This window comes from Schistocerca nitens, chromosome 5 (assembly GCF_023898315.1).
Source record: "Schistocerca nitens isolate TAMUIC-IGC-003100 chromosome 5, iqSchNite1.1, whole genome shotgun sequence".
Lineage (NCBI taxonomy): Eukaryota > Metazoa > Arthropoda > Insecta > Orthoptera > Acrididae > Schistocerca > Schistocerca nitens.
This window is the reverse complement of record NC_064618.1, coordinates 809,078,945-809,092,788: the sequence shown is the minus strand read 5'-3', so window position 1 is coordinate 809,092,788 and position 13,844 is coordinate 809,078,945. Positions and strand designations below refer to the sequence as shown.

Sequence of the window (13,844 nt, the reverse complement as noted above, 5' to 3'; positions counted from 1 at the left end):
AATCTTGATTTTTGTGAGCTGTGGGCTTCTTGAATAGTATTTGGACTCTGCTGCGTGTATCTTTGACAGTATCTGGCTACTGACTCAATCTTATACAAACAGTTTCTGTTCCAGTGATTTAGGTCATACCACAAAAACATGCATGATTTGGACTTTTTATATTTACCATTTGCGAGAACTGCCGGTATTTTCACTTTGTAAACTAATCTAGTCCTTGTCTAATAAATAGTATTTCAAACCAGCAATTTTTTAGCTCTAAGTATTCATAGTACACCTTTTCACATCTAAGGATATTATGATTTATTATGAAACTGTACAAAAATGGAGTGTCAGTCTTAAAATGCATACACAGATGTCTTGCACTAGTGGCTATTATTTAAAATCATCGATTGCATTATTACAGGGGATTCACAATCATTATTTCCATTCACAGATGCTTCATCAGACATTTATTTGATGTTCTTTGTAGGCCTGCCCCTCCCTCGGGATCTTCATTCGTCTAATGTGCACCCCATGCAATAGTGTATTTACCATCCACCATTGGCCAGTAGGCTGTAGGCAAGGACCTTGAATATAAAAAAGGAATCACCTTATCAACTTCAAGCTAGATGTACTTGTTCATTTACATTTCACTAATTATTATTATTATTATTATTATTATTATTATTATTATTATTATACTGTCACTGAGAGTCAACATATTACAAACATAAATATTATGATGGGTAGATCACATAACTAATGAGGAAGCATTGAATAGGATTGGGGAGAAGAGAAGTTTGTGGCACAACTTGACTAGAAGAAGGGATCGGTTGATAGGACATGTTCTGAGGCATCAAGGGATCACCAATTTAGTATTGGAGGGGAGTGTGGAGGGTAAGAATCGTAGAGGGAGACCAAGAGATGAATACACTAAGCAGATTCAGAAGGATGTAGGTTGCGGTAGGTACTGGGAGATGAAGAGGCTTGCACAGGATAGAGTAGCATGGAGAGCTGCATCAAACCAGTCTCAGGACTGAAGACCACAACAACAACAACAAATATTATGAGGGGGATTTGATAAGTAAAGAAACACATTTGTTTCCTTGGCCAATTTTTGTTAAAAAAAATTTTAATTTTCTTTGTGATGTGCTTAAACATTCTGCTGTCATCTCATATATTTACAGTCCAGTAGATTGCAGCACTACACTGAGGTGATAAAAGTCATGTATACTACGTAATGTCTTGTCAGATTTCCTTTTGCCCGGCTTAGTGCAGAAACTCAACGTGACATGCACTTAACAAGTCATTGGAAGTCCCCTGCAGAAGTATAGAGCCATGCTGCCTCTTCAGCCACCCATAACTGTAAAAGTGTTGCTGGTGCAGGATTTTGTTCATGAACGGACCTCTCGATTATGTCCCTCAAATAAGAACGAAGGATTGTGAGTCCAACATGCTAACCACTGTGTCACTTCACTTGGTATGTCCAATAAGTGTTCGATGGGATTCATTTTGGGCATTCTGACTGGCTAAATCATTAACTCAGATTGTCCAGAATGTTCTTCAAGCCAGTTACAAACAATTGTGGCCCAGTGACATGGTGCATCGTCATCCATGAAAATTCTATGACTGTGTAGGAACATGAAGAGCTGAAAATGGCCTCCAAGTAGCTGAACATAACAGTTTCCAGTCAGTGATCAGTTACATGTAATGTAAACGCATCCCACAACATTATGGAGCCACCACCAGCATGCATAATGCCTTGTTGACAACTTTGATCCATGGCCTCCTAGGGTCTGTGCCCCACTGTAACCCTACAGTCAGCTCTTAATACTACTGAAATCAGGAGTCATCTGACCAGGCCACAGTTTTTCAGTCATCTAGGGTCCAAGTGATGTGGTCATGAGCCGAGGAAAGACACTGCAGGGGATGTCGTGCCATTATCAAAGACACTTTCGTCGGTCATCTACTGCAGTAGCCCATTAATGCCAAATTTTGCGACACTGTCATAATGGATACATTCGTCATACATCCCATGTTGATTTCTGCAGTTCTTTGAAGCAGTGTTGTATGTCTGTTAGCACTGGCGACTACACAAACACCACTGCTCTTGGTCATTAAATGAAAGCCATTGACCACTGTATTCTCCATGTTGAGAGTTAATGCCTGAATTCTCAGCACATTCTTGACACTGTGGATCTCAGTATATTGAAGGTCCCTAACAATTTCCAAAATGGAATGTCTCCTACATCTAGCACCAACTACCATTCCATGTTTAAAGTCTGTTAATTTCTGTCGTGCAACCATAATCATATCGGAAATCTTTTCACTAGTCACCTCCACTAGTGCACTGTCATTTTATACCTTGTCGTCATGATACTGCTGCCATCTGTATGTTGTTGTTGTGGTCTTCAGTCCTGAGACTGGTTTGATGCAGCTCTCCATGCTACTCTATCCTGTGCAAGCTTTTTCATCTCCCAGTACCTACTGCAACCTACATCCTTCTGAATCTGCTTAGTGTATTCATCTCTTGGTCTCCCTCTACGATTTTTACCCTCCACGCTGCCCTCCAATGCTAAATTTGTGATCCCTTGATGCCTCAAAACATGTCCTACCAACCGATCCCTTCTTCTAGTCAAGTTGTGCCACAAACTTCTCTTCTCCCCAATCCTATTCAATACCTCCTCATTAGTTACATGATCTACCCACATTATCTTCAGCATTCTTCTGTAGCACCACATTTCGAAAGCTTCTATTCTCTTCTTGTCCAAACTAGTTATCGTCCATGTCTCACTTCCATACATGGCTACACTCCATACAAATACTTTCAGAAACGACTTCCTGACACCTAAACCTATACTTGATGTTAACAAATTTCTCTTCTTGAGAAACGCGTTCCTTGCCATTGCCAGTCTACATTTTATATCCTCTCTACTTCGACCATCATCGGTTATTTTACTCCCTAAATAGCAAAACTCCTTTACTACTTTAAGTGTCTCATTTCCTAATCTAATTCCCTCAGCATCACCCGACTTAATTTGACTACATTCCATTATCCTCGTTTTGCTTTTGTTGATGTTCATCTTATATCCTCCTTTCAAGACACTGTCCATTCCGTTCAACTGCTCTTCCAAGTCCTTTGCTGTCTCTGACAGAATTACAATGTCATCGGCGAACCTCAAAGTCTTTACTTCTTCTCCATGAATTTCAATACCTACTCCGAATTTTTCTTTTGTTTCCTTTACTGCTTGCTCAATATACAGATTGAATAACATCGGGGAGAGGCTACAACCCTGTCTCACTCCTTTCCCAACCACTGCTTCCCTTTCATGCCCCTCGACTCTTATAACTGCCATCTGGTTTCTGTACAAATTGTAAATAGCCTTTCGCTCCCTGTATTTTATCCCTGCCACATTCAGAATTTGAAAGAGAGTATTCCAGTCAACATTGTCAAAAGCTTTCTCTAAGTCTACAAATGCCTTTTCTTAATCTTTCTTCCAAGATAAGTCGTAAGGTCAGTATTGCCTCACGTGTTCCAACATTTCTACGGAATCCAAACTGATCTTCCCCGAGGTCGGCTTCTACCAGTTTTTCCATTCGTCTGTAAAGAATTCGCGTTAGTATTTTGCAGCTGTGACTTATTAAACTGATAGTTCGGTAATTTTCACATCTGTCAACACCTGCTTTCTTTGGGATTGGAATTATTATATTCTTCTTGAAGTCTGAGGGTATTTCGCCTGTCTCATACATCTTGCTCACCAGATGGTAGAGTTTTGTCATGACTGGCTCTCCCGAGGCCGTCAGTAGTTCTAATGGAATGTTGTCTACTCCCGGAGCCTTGTTTCGACTCAGGTCTTTCAGTGCTCTGTCAAACTCTTCATGCAGTATCTTATCTCCCATTTCGTCTTCATCTACATCCTCTTCCATTTCCATAATATTGTCCTCAAGTACATCGCCCTTGTATAAACCCTCTATATACTCCTTCCACCTTTCTGCCTTCCCTTCTTTGCTTAGAACTGGGTTGCCATCTGAGCTCTTGATATTCATACAAGTGGTTCTCTTCTCTCCAAAGGTCTCTTTAATTTTCCTGTAGGCAGTATCTATCTTACCCCTAGTGAGACAAGCCTCTACATCCTTACATTTGTCCTCTAGCCAGCCCTGCTTAGCCATTTTGCACTTCCTGTCAATCTCATTTTTGAGACGTTTGTATTCCTTTTTGCCCGCTTCATTTCCTGCATTTTTATATTTTCTCCTTTCATCAATTAAATTCAATATTTCTTCTGTTACCCAAGGATTTCCATTAGCCCTCGTCTTTTTACCTACTTGACCCTCTGCTGCCTTCACCACTTCATCCCTCAGAGCTACCCATTCTTCTTCTACTGTACTTCTTTCCCCCATTCCTGTCAATTGTTCCCTTATGCTCTCCCTGAAACTCTCTACAACCTCTGGTTCTTTCAGTTTATCCAGGTCCCATCTCCTTAAATTCCCACCTTTTTGCAGTTTCTTCAGTTTCAATCTACAGTTCATAACCAATAGATTGTGGTCAGAATCCACATCTGCCCCAGGAAATGTCTTACAATTTAAAACCTGGTTCCTAAATCTCTGTCTTACCATTATGTAATCTATCTGAAACCTGTCAGTATCTCCAGGCTTCTTCCATGTATACAGCCTCCTTTCATGATTCTTGAACCAAGTGTTAGCTATGATTAAGTTATGCTCTGTGCAAAATTCTACAAGGCGGCTTCCTCTTTCATTCCTTCCCCCCAATCCATATTCACCTACTATGTTTCCTTCTCTCCCTTTTCCTACTGACGAATTCCAGTCACCCATGACTATTAAATTTTCGTCTCCCTTCACTACCTGAATAATTTCTTTTATCTCGTCATACATTTCATCTATTTCTTCATCATCTGCAGAGCTAGTTGGCATATAAACTTGTACTACTGTAGTAGGCATGGGCTTTGTGTCTATCTTGGCCACAATAATGCGTTCACTATGCTGTTTGTAGTAGCTAATCCGCACTCCTATTTTTTTATTCATTATTAAACCTACTCCTGCATTACCCCTATTTGATTTTGTATTTATAACCCTGTAATCACCTGACCAAAAGTCTTGTTCCTCCTGCCACCGAACTTCACTAATTCCCACTATATCTAACTTTAACCTATCCATTTCCCTTTTAAAATTTTCTAACCTACCTGCCCGATTAAGGGATCTGACATTCCACGCTCCGATCCGTAGAACGCCAGTTTTCTTTCTCCTGATAACGACGTCCTCTTGAGTAGTCCCCGCCCGGAGATCCGAATGGGGGACTATTTTACCTCCGGAATATTTTACCCAAGAGGGCGCCATCATCATTTAATCATACAGTAGAGCTGCATGTCCTCGGGAAAAATTACGGCTGTAGTTTCCCCTTGCTTTCAGCCGTTCGCAGTACCAGCACAGCAAGGCCGTTTTGGTTAATGTTACAAGGCCAGATCAGTCAATCATCCAGACTGTTGCCCCTGCAACTACTGAAAAGGCTGCTGCCCCTCTTCAGGAACCACATGTTTTTCTGGCCTCTCAACAGATACCCCTCCGTTGTGGTTGCACCTAGGGTACGGCCATCTGTATCGCTGAGGCACGCAAGCCTCCCCACCAACGGCAAGGTCCATGGTTCATGGGGGGGGGGGGGCATCTGTATATGTGCATATAATTATCCCATGACTTTTGTGACCTCAGTGTATAAGCAACTGACAAAATGGCATCTGCAACCTTAGGTGCATTCCAAGCAACGAAGAGTTTCTGAATTTCTTTTAGCAGAAAATCAGACAATTACAGATATTCACAGGCATTTACATAATGTCTACAGACACTGGGCATTGTATAAAAGCATGAGAGAGTACTGGGCAGAGCTTCTGTCATCAACAGAACGAGGAGAATGAAATCTGTCGATATCCCATATGCAGGCATATCACACTTAATTGACACCTGAAATGCTGTAATGTGCAGATACTATTATTCAAGACAACTGGCAAATAACAATCAAGCAACTCAGTGCTCAACTTGACACATCTGTTTGTAGTGCTGACTCACTTGTTAATCTATTAGCGTAGTTAGAGATTTGTGCCCATAGGGTTCCTCAAAACATAACTGCAGAACATAAAGAGGAAAGTAGGAATATCTGTGCTGAATTGCTTCCACTTTGAGACAGATGGGGATGATTGTCAAACATTATCACAGGCGATGAAACATGTATTCACTATTTTAAACCTGAAATGAATCAGCAGTCCATGGAATGGTGCCAAATAATGTTTTCTTTGAAGTAGTAGTTTCGAACAATACCCTCAGCTCATAGTCATGGCTACAGTCTTCTGGGACTCTGAAGGGGTTATTCTGTTTGATGTCCTCCCTCATGGTCAAATGATCAACTCCGAAGTCTATTCATAGACTCGTAGCAATTGAAGAAACGAATATAGCATGTTCATGGCCTCAAAAGTGAGACTGCACTTCTCGTTCTTCATGATTATGTAAGGCCACTCCCAAGTCTGCACACTGAAGAGGAGATCACAAAACATAAGTGAACTGTTCTCGCTCACTTGTCCTACAGCTCATGTCTCGCACCTTCTGATTCCATCTCTGTGGCTCACTGAAGGACTGACGTCACTGAAAGCAGTACAGCAATGATGGGTAAATAAATGATGCAACAAGAATTAGGCTGAGGCACAGGCCAATAGGGTGATATCATGACAGCATATGAGCTTTCACATTAAGGTGGTATGAGGCTGTACAGCTGAACAAAGATTACATTGAAAAACAGGGCTTAATAGCCACAGAATTGGGGAACAATGTAGTATATTTAAATGGTGAATGAAACTGTCCTACTTTGAGAAAATATGTTTTTCATTACTTATTGAATAACCATAGTAAATATTATGCATTTTCAAATGTCTTGAGGGTTCTGCTGCTTTACAAAATTTACTGCTCTGGTTTTAGATAATATGGTATGCCAATTGTTGTTCTGACTGAGTCACACTTTATCTTTCTGTAATCAAAGAGTGCTCTAAAGACAACTAGTAGACATTGAACATGTGTGTGGTTATTGTATAAGTTGAGCTGTTGGTATAGTAATTCAGATATGGAAACATTTGGTCAGCTGAGAGTTGTGCATATTGACAAAATGGTTTAAGGTTTGAAAAAATTTTCTACAGAGGCTTTTGATACAAGTGTCCTGCTATTGTAAACAAGACCATGAATATAAAGCACTCACATGCCAGATTGCGGAGTGTGGCTGGTATTCCTAGACTGACATATGAGCATTTGGCAAAGACATACTGAGCCACCATTCATAGGACCATAGTGGTGTCCTTCCTGTTGTGTTGTCCAGACCTGATTCCCAGCAGACTACTGTCTACCTCCACATCTCTTGCATTGTCCAAGAAATTTTCCATGAACAGCCTTTACTCTTATACTTTCAATTAGAATAATAAAATTCCTTGTCATGATTGCTGTAGGTGTTGCAACTTCAGTATGAAGCATACATCCCAATGGCAGAAAAAGTTCTCAAACAGATATGTGAAGATATCAGGCAGAAGTGGAAAGTAGAAAATATTGCTATATATCACAGGTAAAATAACTAGAAATTTTTGTTTTACCATTTAAATGCTAAATAATTTACAGTTCTAACAAGCAAGCTTCTCTCTCAGCTGAAATATGTATAGCTCACTGCTTTAATTTTTAGACTAGGCACTGTCCCTGTCAAAGAAGCAAGTATTGTAATAGCCACTTCATCACCTCATCGAGCTGCTTCTCTTGAAGCTACTCATTTTGCTATTGATGCAGTGAAAGCTAAGGCTCCAATATGGAAGAAAGAAATATATGCTTCAGATGAACCACAGTGGAAAGAAAACACAGAATGTGCATGGAAGAAATCCTGATACATTGTAACCTCAACTATGTTGCAATTATTTTCAATTGTTAATTAACTGGGAATTGTGTGAAAGTAGTATAGGAAACACTTTGAATTATGTAGATAATGGGGAACAAAATATGTAGATATTGGTGGTGGTATTAGTGTTCTATGCTTGATGATTGTGTACTGTGTGAACTTTTGAGATCATTGAAGTAATTAACTCCAAGCAGTAAATATACTGCAACTGCATGATTTATGTAAACCACAGAAAACAATTAGTGTGTTATATTGCTCTATTTTGTTTTTGAATAGCTATTTATGTATAATTACAGTCTCTGTCATTTAACAAATTTTGCTTTGTGGATTGATATATTCATAGCATGAATTATTTAGTGTGATGGACAACCCCTAGTCACATGATTGAGAGCACTGCTTCATTAATAATACTGATTTCACTATTTTGTCAGAAAAGTGTTAAAGTATATTTTTGGAAAAAAGTTTTTTTCTAGATTACAACTGTATAAAATTTAAAACTGTTTAAAAATGGCAGAAATAAATGATTTGACAGTAATAATTCTATTGGTATGTATTATGCAAGTACCCTCCCCCAAGAAAAATACACTGATGAGCCAGAACATTATAAGCACTTGCTTAATAAATAGTGTGTTGGTCCACCTATGGAACACACTGCAGCAGCAGTTCTGTAGGTAGGTATTCAAACGTCCTTGGTAGTTTTCTGGAGGTATGTGGCACCAGATATGTATGCATAGGTCAAGCAGTTCCCACAAATTACAGGCTCATGGTTTGTGGGTGTAGATCTGGTGCAGGACTGCATCCCAGATATTTTCCATTGGGTTCGGAACAAGCAAATTTGGTGGACAAGTCAATGTGAGCTCACTGTCACACTCCTCAAACCACTGGAGCACAGTTCTGGCCTTGTGATATGGAAAGTTAGCCTGCTGGAAGATGCCATCGCTATCAGGGAAGACGTGAAGCATGAAAGGGTGCAGGTGGTTTGCAAAAATATTCACATAGTGCACAGCTACCTCAGTGCCTTCAATTATCACCACAGGTTTCATGGAAGCCCAGGTGAATGTGCCCCACCAGCCTGCATCCATGATGCTGTATGTGTTTTGAGCATTTGTTTTGGCTGGATGACATCACATTCAGACACAACCACCAACCTGGTGTAAAAAGAACGTGATCTGCCAAACAGCATGTTACCTTTGATCAACAGTCTCATCTCGATGATCTTGGACCCACTGGAATCATAACTGATGGTGTCACTGGGTCAACATGGGAACACACAGGGGTTTTCAAGTTTTCTTTTGCAAAGCATCATGTTCATCAGTGGTTGTTGAACGGTGCCAAAACACTTGCACCTTCACCTGCATTGTCCTTTGTCATCATATTGTCCACCGATTGCTGCCTATCCTGCTTTATGGAATGGTCCAACCTCTAACCTTCGTGTTCTGTGATGAGGCATATGGACATCCAATACCATGTCACCTACTCATGGTTTCACCATCCTTCAAACACTTTCCACAGTTGCTCACAACACTAACACACAAACAACTTCGCTGTTTCTGAGATGCTTGTTACTATGTGCCAGGCCATAACAAATAGTCATTATCAAAGCTGATTATTTCAGTGGATTTTCCCACTTGTGGCCCTTACCATTGCTACAATGATTTCCCATTCACGTCTGCTTTAATTATATACATTCCATACCCTGTCACATGCCCACACCAACACCAGACGGCATCCATTCTCACAGTGGGCAATGGGCACGATATTTTGGCACATAATTGTACTGTATGTAGGGCCTGATAATGTGGAAGACAGACAGAGAACTGTTGGTGCAAGATGTGAATGTATCAGTCAGCCATGATGTAGGTATCAATATAACTAGTGAAATGTATCTAAAAACAAAGATGATGTGACTTACCAAACGAAAGCGCTGGCACGTCGATAGACACACAAACACAAACATACACACAAAATTCTAGCTTTCGCAACCAACGGTTGCCTCGTCAGGAAAGAGGGAAGGAGAGGGAAAGACGAAAGGATTTGGGTTTTAAGGGAGAGGGTAAGGAGTCATTCCAATCCCGGGAGCGGAAAGACTTACCTTAGGGGGAAAAAAGGACGGGTATACACTCGCGCACACACACACACATATCCATCCACACATATACAGACACAAGCAGACATATATGAGTGTCTATCGACGTGCCAGCACTTTCGTTTGGTAAGTCACATCATCTTTGTTTTTAGATATATTTTTCCCCACGTGGAATGTTTCCCTCTATTATATTCATAACTAGTGAAATGCACATATAATTGTGAGTTACATGGGTCTGTTAGAAGTACGTGAATTTTACTTGCTGAAACCTGAGATATATATTGTTAACACATTAGAAGAAATATCAAATTCAAAAGAAAAAGAGTTGACTCAGCAGTCAACACAAGTTTTGGTAAGGCTGATGAATTTAATTATCTTGGCACCTTGTTAACTGCTGACAATCATATCATGAGTTCAAAATGGTAACAAATGTCACCATGGCCTTATGACAGGTTTCACAAGCAAGTTATTTTTTGGGAACTCTAAATTGCACATGTACAAATCATTAATTATACTTCTCCTGAGTTAAAGATCTGAAGGTTAGACTTTCACTAAAAAAGAAGAAACCAAATTAACGATATATGGATGCCACGTTTTGGAATCATAAGAGAGAGTGAGCAAGAATAACAACTGGAGAACATATATAATTATGTTTATTATAATTTATACAAAGAACCAGTGATAGTAACAAAAATTGCAGCCTAAAGACTCCAATGGACTTGTCAGTACAGCACCACCAAACAGGATCATCAACAGTGTGACAGACCTTCTCACTGGAAGAAAATCTTTAAGATACCCATGTAAAATGATACTGTGTACAATTCCTTACCAGCAAGGCAGGGTACAGACAAATTATGTCATATATCAGCTGAACAAGTACATTGTAAAAACCTGTGAACAATACAATCATGTCACAGTACTTGTAAACAAATTCCTAAGAAGACAAGATTTCACACGGCAAGGATTGCATGTAAACAAAAGCGGAAAAAAGAAACTATGCAGAGAATTGAAGTATGCAATTACAACCAAAAAGCAGATCATAGTCATGGAAAACAACATAGCAGTAACCATCATGCCAGAAGTAGAAAAATCTTCTATAGAATCAAAAACCCAGGAAGATGGAAAAAACTGGATCATCACATTCCAACAATGAGATTGACCAGACTGAACCAAGAAAAACAGAAGTAGATGCAGCATTAACAGTAGCATTGGAACAAGCAACATCATCATCATCCCAGTCAACAGCAGAACCACAACCACCATTGGCAGCAGCAGCAGCAGCAGCAGCAGAGCCACAGTCACCAGTGGCAGCAGCATCCCCAGAATCATTATCATCAGAAAAACAGGGAACAAGAAAAAGAATCAACACCAATAACGGAAAATGCAACATCAACACTGTCAGAAGTAATAGGAGCCACTCATCCCCTTAACAAGATAAGAACTTCACCACCATGGCATCTGAAGGAGCAGTCAACATTGGAAAACCCACCAAATGGTCATATACTGAGGAAGAGGAAAGCAGCAGTTCCATCTCATCTCAATGATTTTTTGCTGAAGGGCTACAGGAAAACCACAGTGAGGTAAGTACAAGTGGAATGTTCCTACATATTAATGTTCAGTCTCTTAAGAACAAACTTAATGAACTTCAGTATTGGTGGGAAAACTTAAACTGCACTGTGATTTCAATAAATGAACACTGGCTTAGCAATGAGGAACTAAAATTAAGTGTACAATTTGGATATGAATTGGCAACCGGATATTGTAGAACAAGTATTAAACATGGTGGTGTATCTGTATATGTTAAAAATAGTGTGAACCTAATCTATGAAGTTATAGATGTAAGTGGACTGTACACAAAGCAAAATTTGAAGCTGCAGCCATAATGTTGCCAAACCAGGAAATTATAATAGCTTCAGTATACCGGTCCCCAAAACACAATGAAGACCTGTTTGTGGAGCTTCTGGAGAAACTGATACTCTTGCTACTCAAATACAAAAATTACAGAATACTAATATTTGGTGACATCAAAATAGACATTAGGTTTAAATAGAAAGGTTGATCACTAGCTAAATATATTAAGATCTCTTAACTTCAGTTGCATAAATGACATACCCACAAGACAGGAAGCATGTCTAGATAACATAATTTGTAATTTTCATCTAAACAAAACAGAATTCAACACATTCAAGCTAGGCATTTCAGATCATGAGGGACTATGGCTCAGACAAACTCTTAACAGTAAAGTAACTGAAACTTCCACAGACTGTAGAAGAATTATAAGACCAATTAATGAACCAAAGCTAAACAAGTTGATAAAACATTGAATTTAATTAAATGGGATAAAATAATAACCACAGCAGGTGCAAATGAATCTACCAACAAATTTCTAGGACTGTTAACTGAAAATTTTGAAGCATGTTGTCCTAAACGCTGCAAGAAAATATCAAAGCAAAATCGTTACACCAAACAACAAAGCTGGTGCACCCCACATCTAAGTAGAATAAGAATCATAATGCTACTCTTACCATGATAGGTCCAAGCACAATAATGCTGACAAGGAAATGTACATGAAAGTGAAAAAGATTTACAGGTCTGAAATCAAGGCAGCTAAGTGCAAAGCAAATGATACTTATATACTGGACTCAGTAAATAAATGTAAAGCTGCATGGGAAATTATTAAAACAGAAACTAACTGTGATGATAAACTATACCTGACACCAATTCCACCTGATATTCTAAATGTGCATTTTGTCAGTCCTCATCAGATAATAGCATAATGGAGAATGTGAGTAAGGCAGAGGCACTGCTGCCAGAAATGAACAGTAAGCAGACAGACAGCTTTCACTGGATTTGTGTTACTGAGAAGGTACTCAATGAATCAGTAGCTAAGCTCAGTAATTCTAGAGCAGAGTATTGCTATGGTCTCTCAAATTATGCTATTAAATATATCAGAAATCAGATTGTAACGCCACTGACTAAAATAATCAACAAAATTTTAAATGAAGATAATTATCCAGAATGTTTAAAAATATCTGTAGTTAAACCGGTACATAAGAAAGGAGATATAGCATCACCAGATAACTATCAACCAATATCACTTGATACTGCATGTATAAACAGATGAGTCAATATTTTGAACATAATGAAATACTCACCTCCTCACAGTATATTTTCAGATCCAGCCTTTCTACAGTCAAATCAGTTGAGAGTATGGTGGCAAAAATATACAATTGTTTTGAAAATAAAGATATTATCTGTGCAACCTAAAATGAAGCCCTGTAGAGCACCATGACATAGTGCACCATGACATAGTGCACATGGTTCTGGAAAGTGTACCTGGAATTCATTTCCTTCCATGTACTTTTTTGTGTTACCTGACAGTGATATTTCAAATGTGATTTAATCCACTCATTTGGAACACCTCTTGCACCATATCGTTCAAGCTCATTTTGCAGCAAAGGCCCTTCTTGGCTGATAAATCCAGATAATAGCCTCAGTGCAATAATACAGTCATGTAAATGAAAAGTGTCTTATGAAATTCTCCAACTTTTGTTTATTTAACCCTATTCATTTTTTTAAAAAAATGCTAAGTAGCTGGAAAAGACAAAGGCAACATATGTATTTACTTCACCAAAACGTGTTCCAAACCTGTATTTGAACAAGAAACTTTTACATTAAAGGACAGGCAAAGGAAGGTTTCTGGTGATGTAATGAAGAAATTTCCTGCAAAACGGTGTAATTTGTATTGTGTATCACATAAATAAAATAATTCATGCAATGTGGCACTTACAGTTGTCCTTAAAGCAATAATTTGAAACTCTACATCATTTACTATATCAGTGTTTTTCATAC

At 39.0% G+C, this 13,844-nt stretch overlaps 1 protein-coding gene across 2 annotated transcripts in view; it reads left to right on the top strand.

Moving 5' to 3' along the window:
- LOC126260039 (molybdopterin synthase catalytic subunit-like) overlaps window positions 1-8,432 on the top strand; it is a 42,663-nt gene extending 34,231 nt beyond the window's left edge. For both annotated transcript variants that reach the window (XM_049957215.1, XM_049957213.1), the window contains 2 exons: window positions 7,473-7,585; window positions 7,700-8,432. In XM_049957215.1, coding sequence (XP_049813172.1) covers window positions 7,473-7,585; window positions 7,700-7,895 — 309 coding nt within the window. In that variant the 3' untranslated portion in view covers window positions 7,896-8,432. The remainder of the gene's footprint in view (window positions 1-7,472; window positions 7,586-7,699) is intronic.
- Window positions 8,433-13,844: the final 5,412 nt, after the last annotated feature.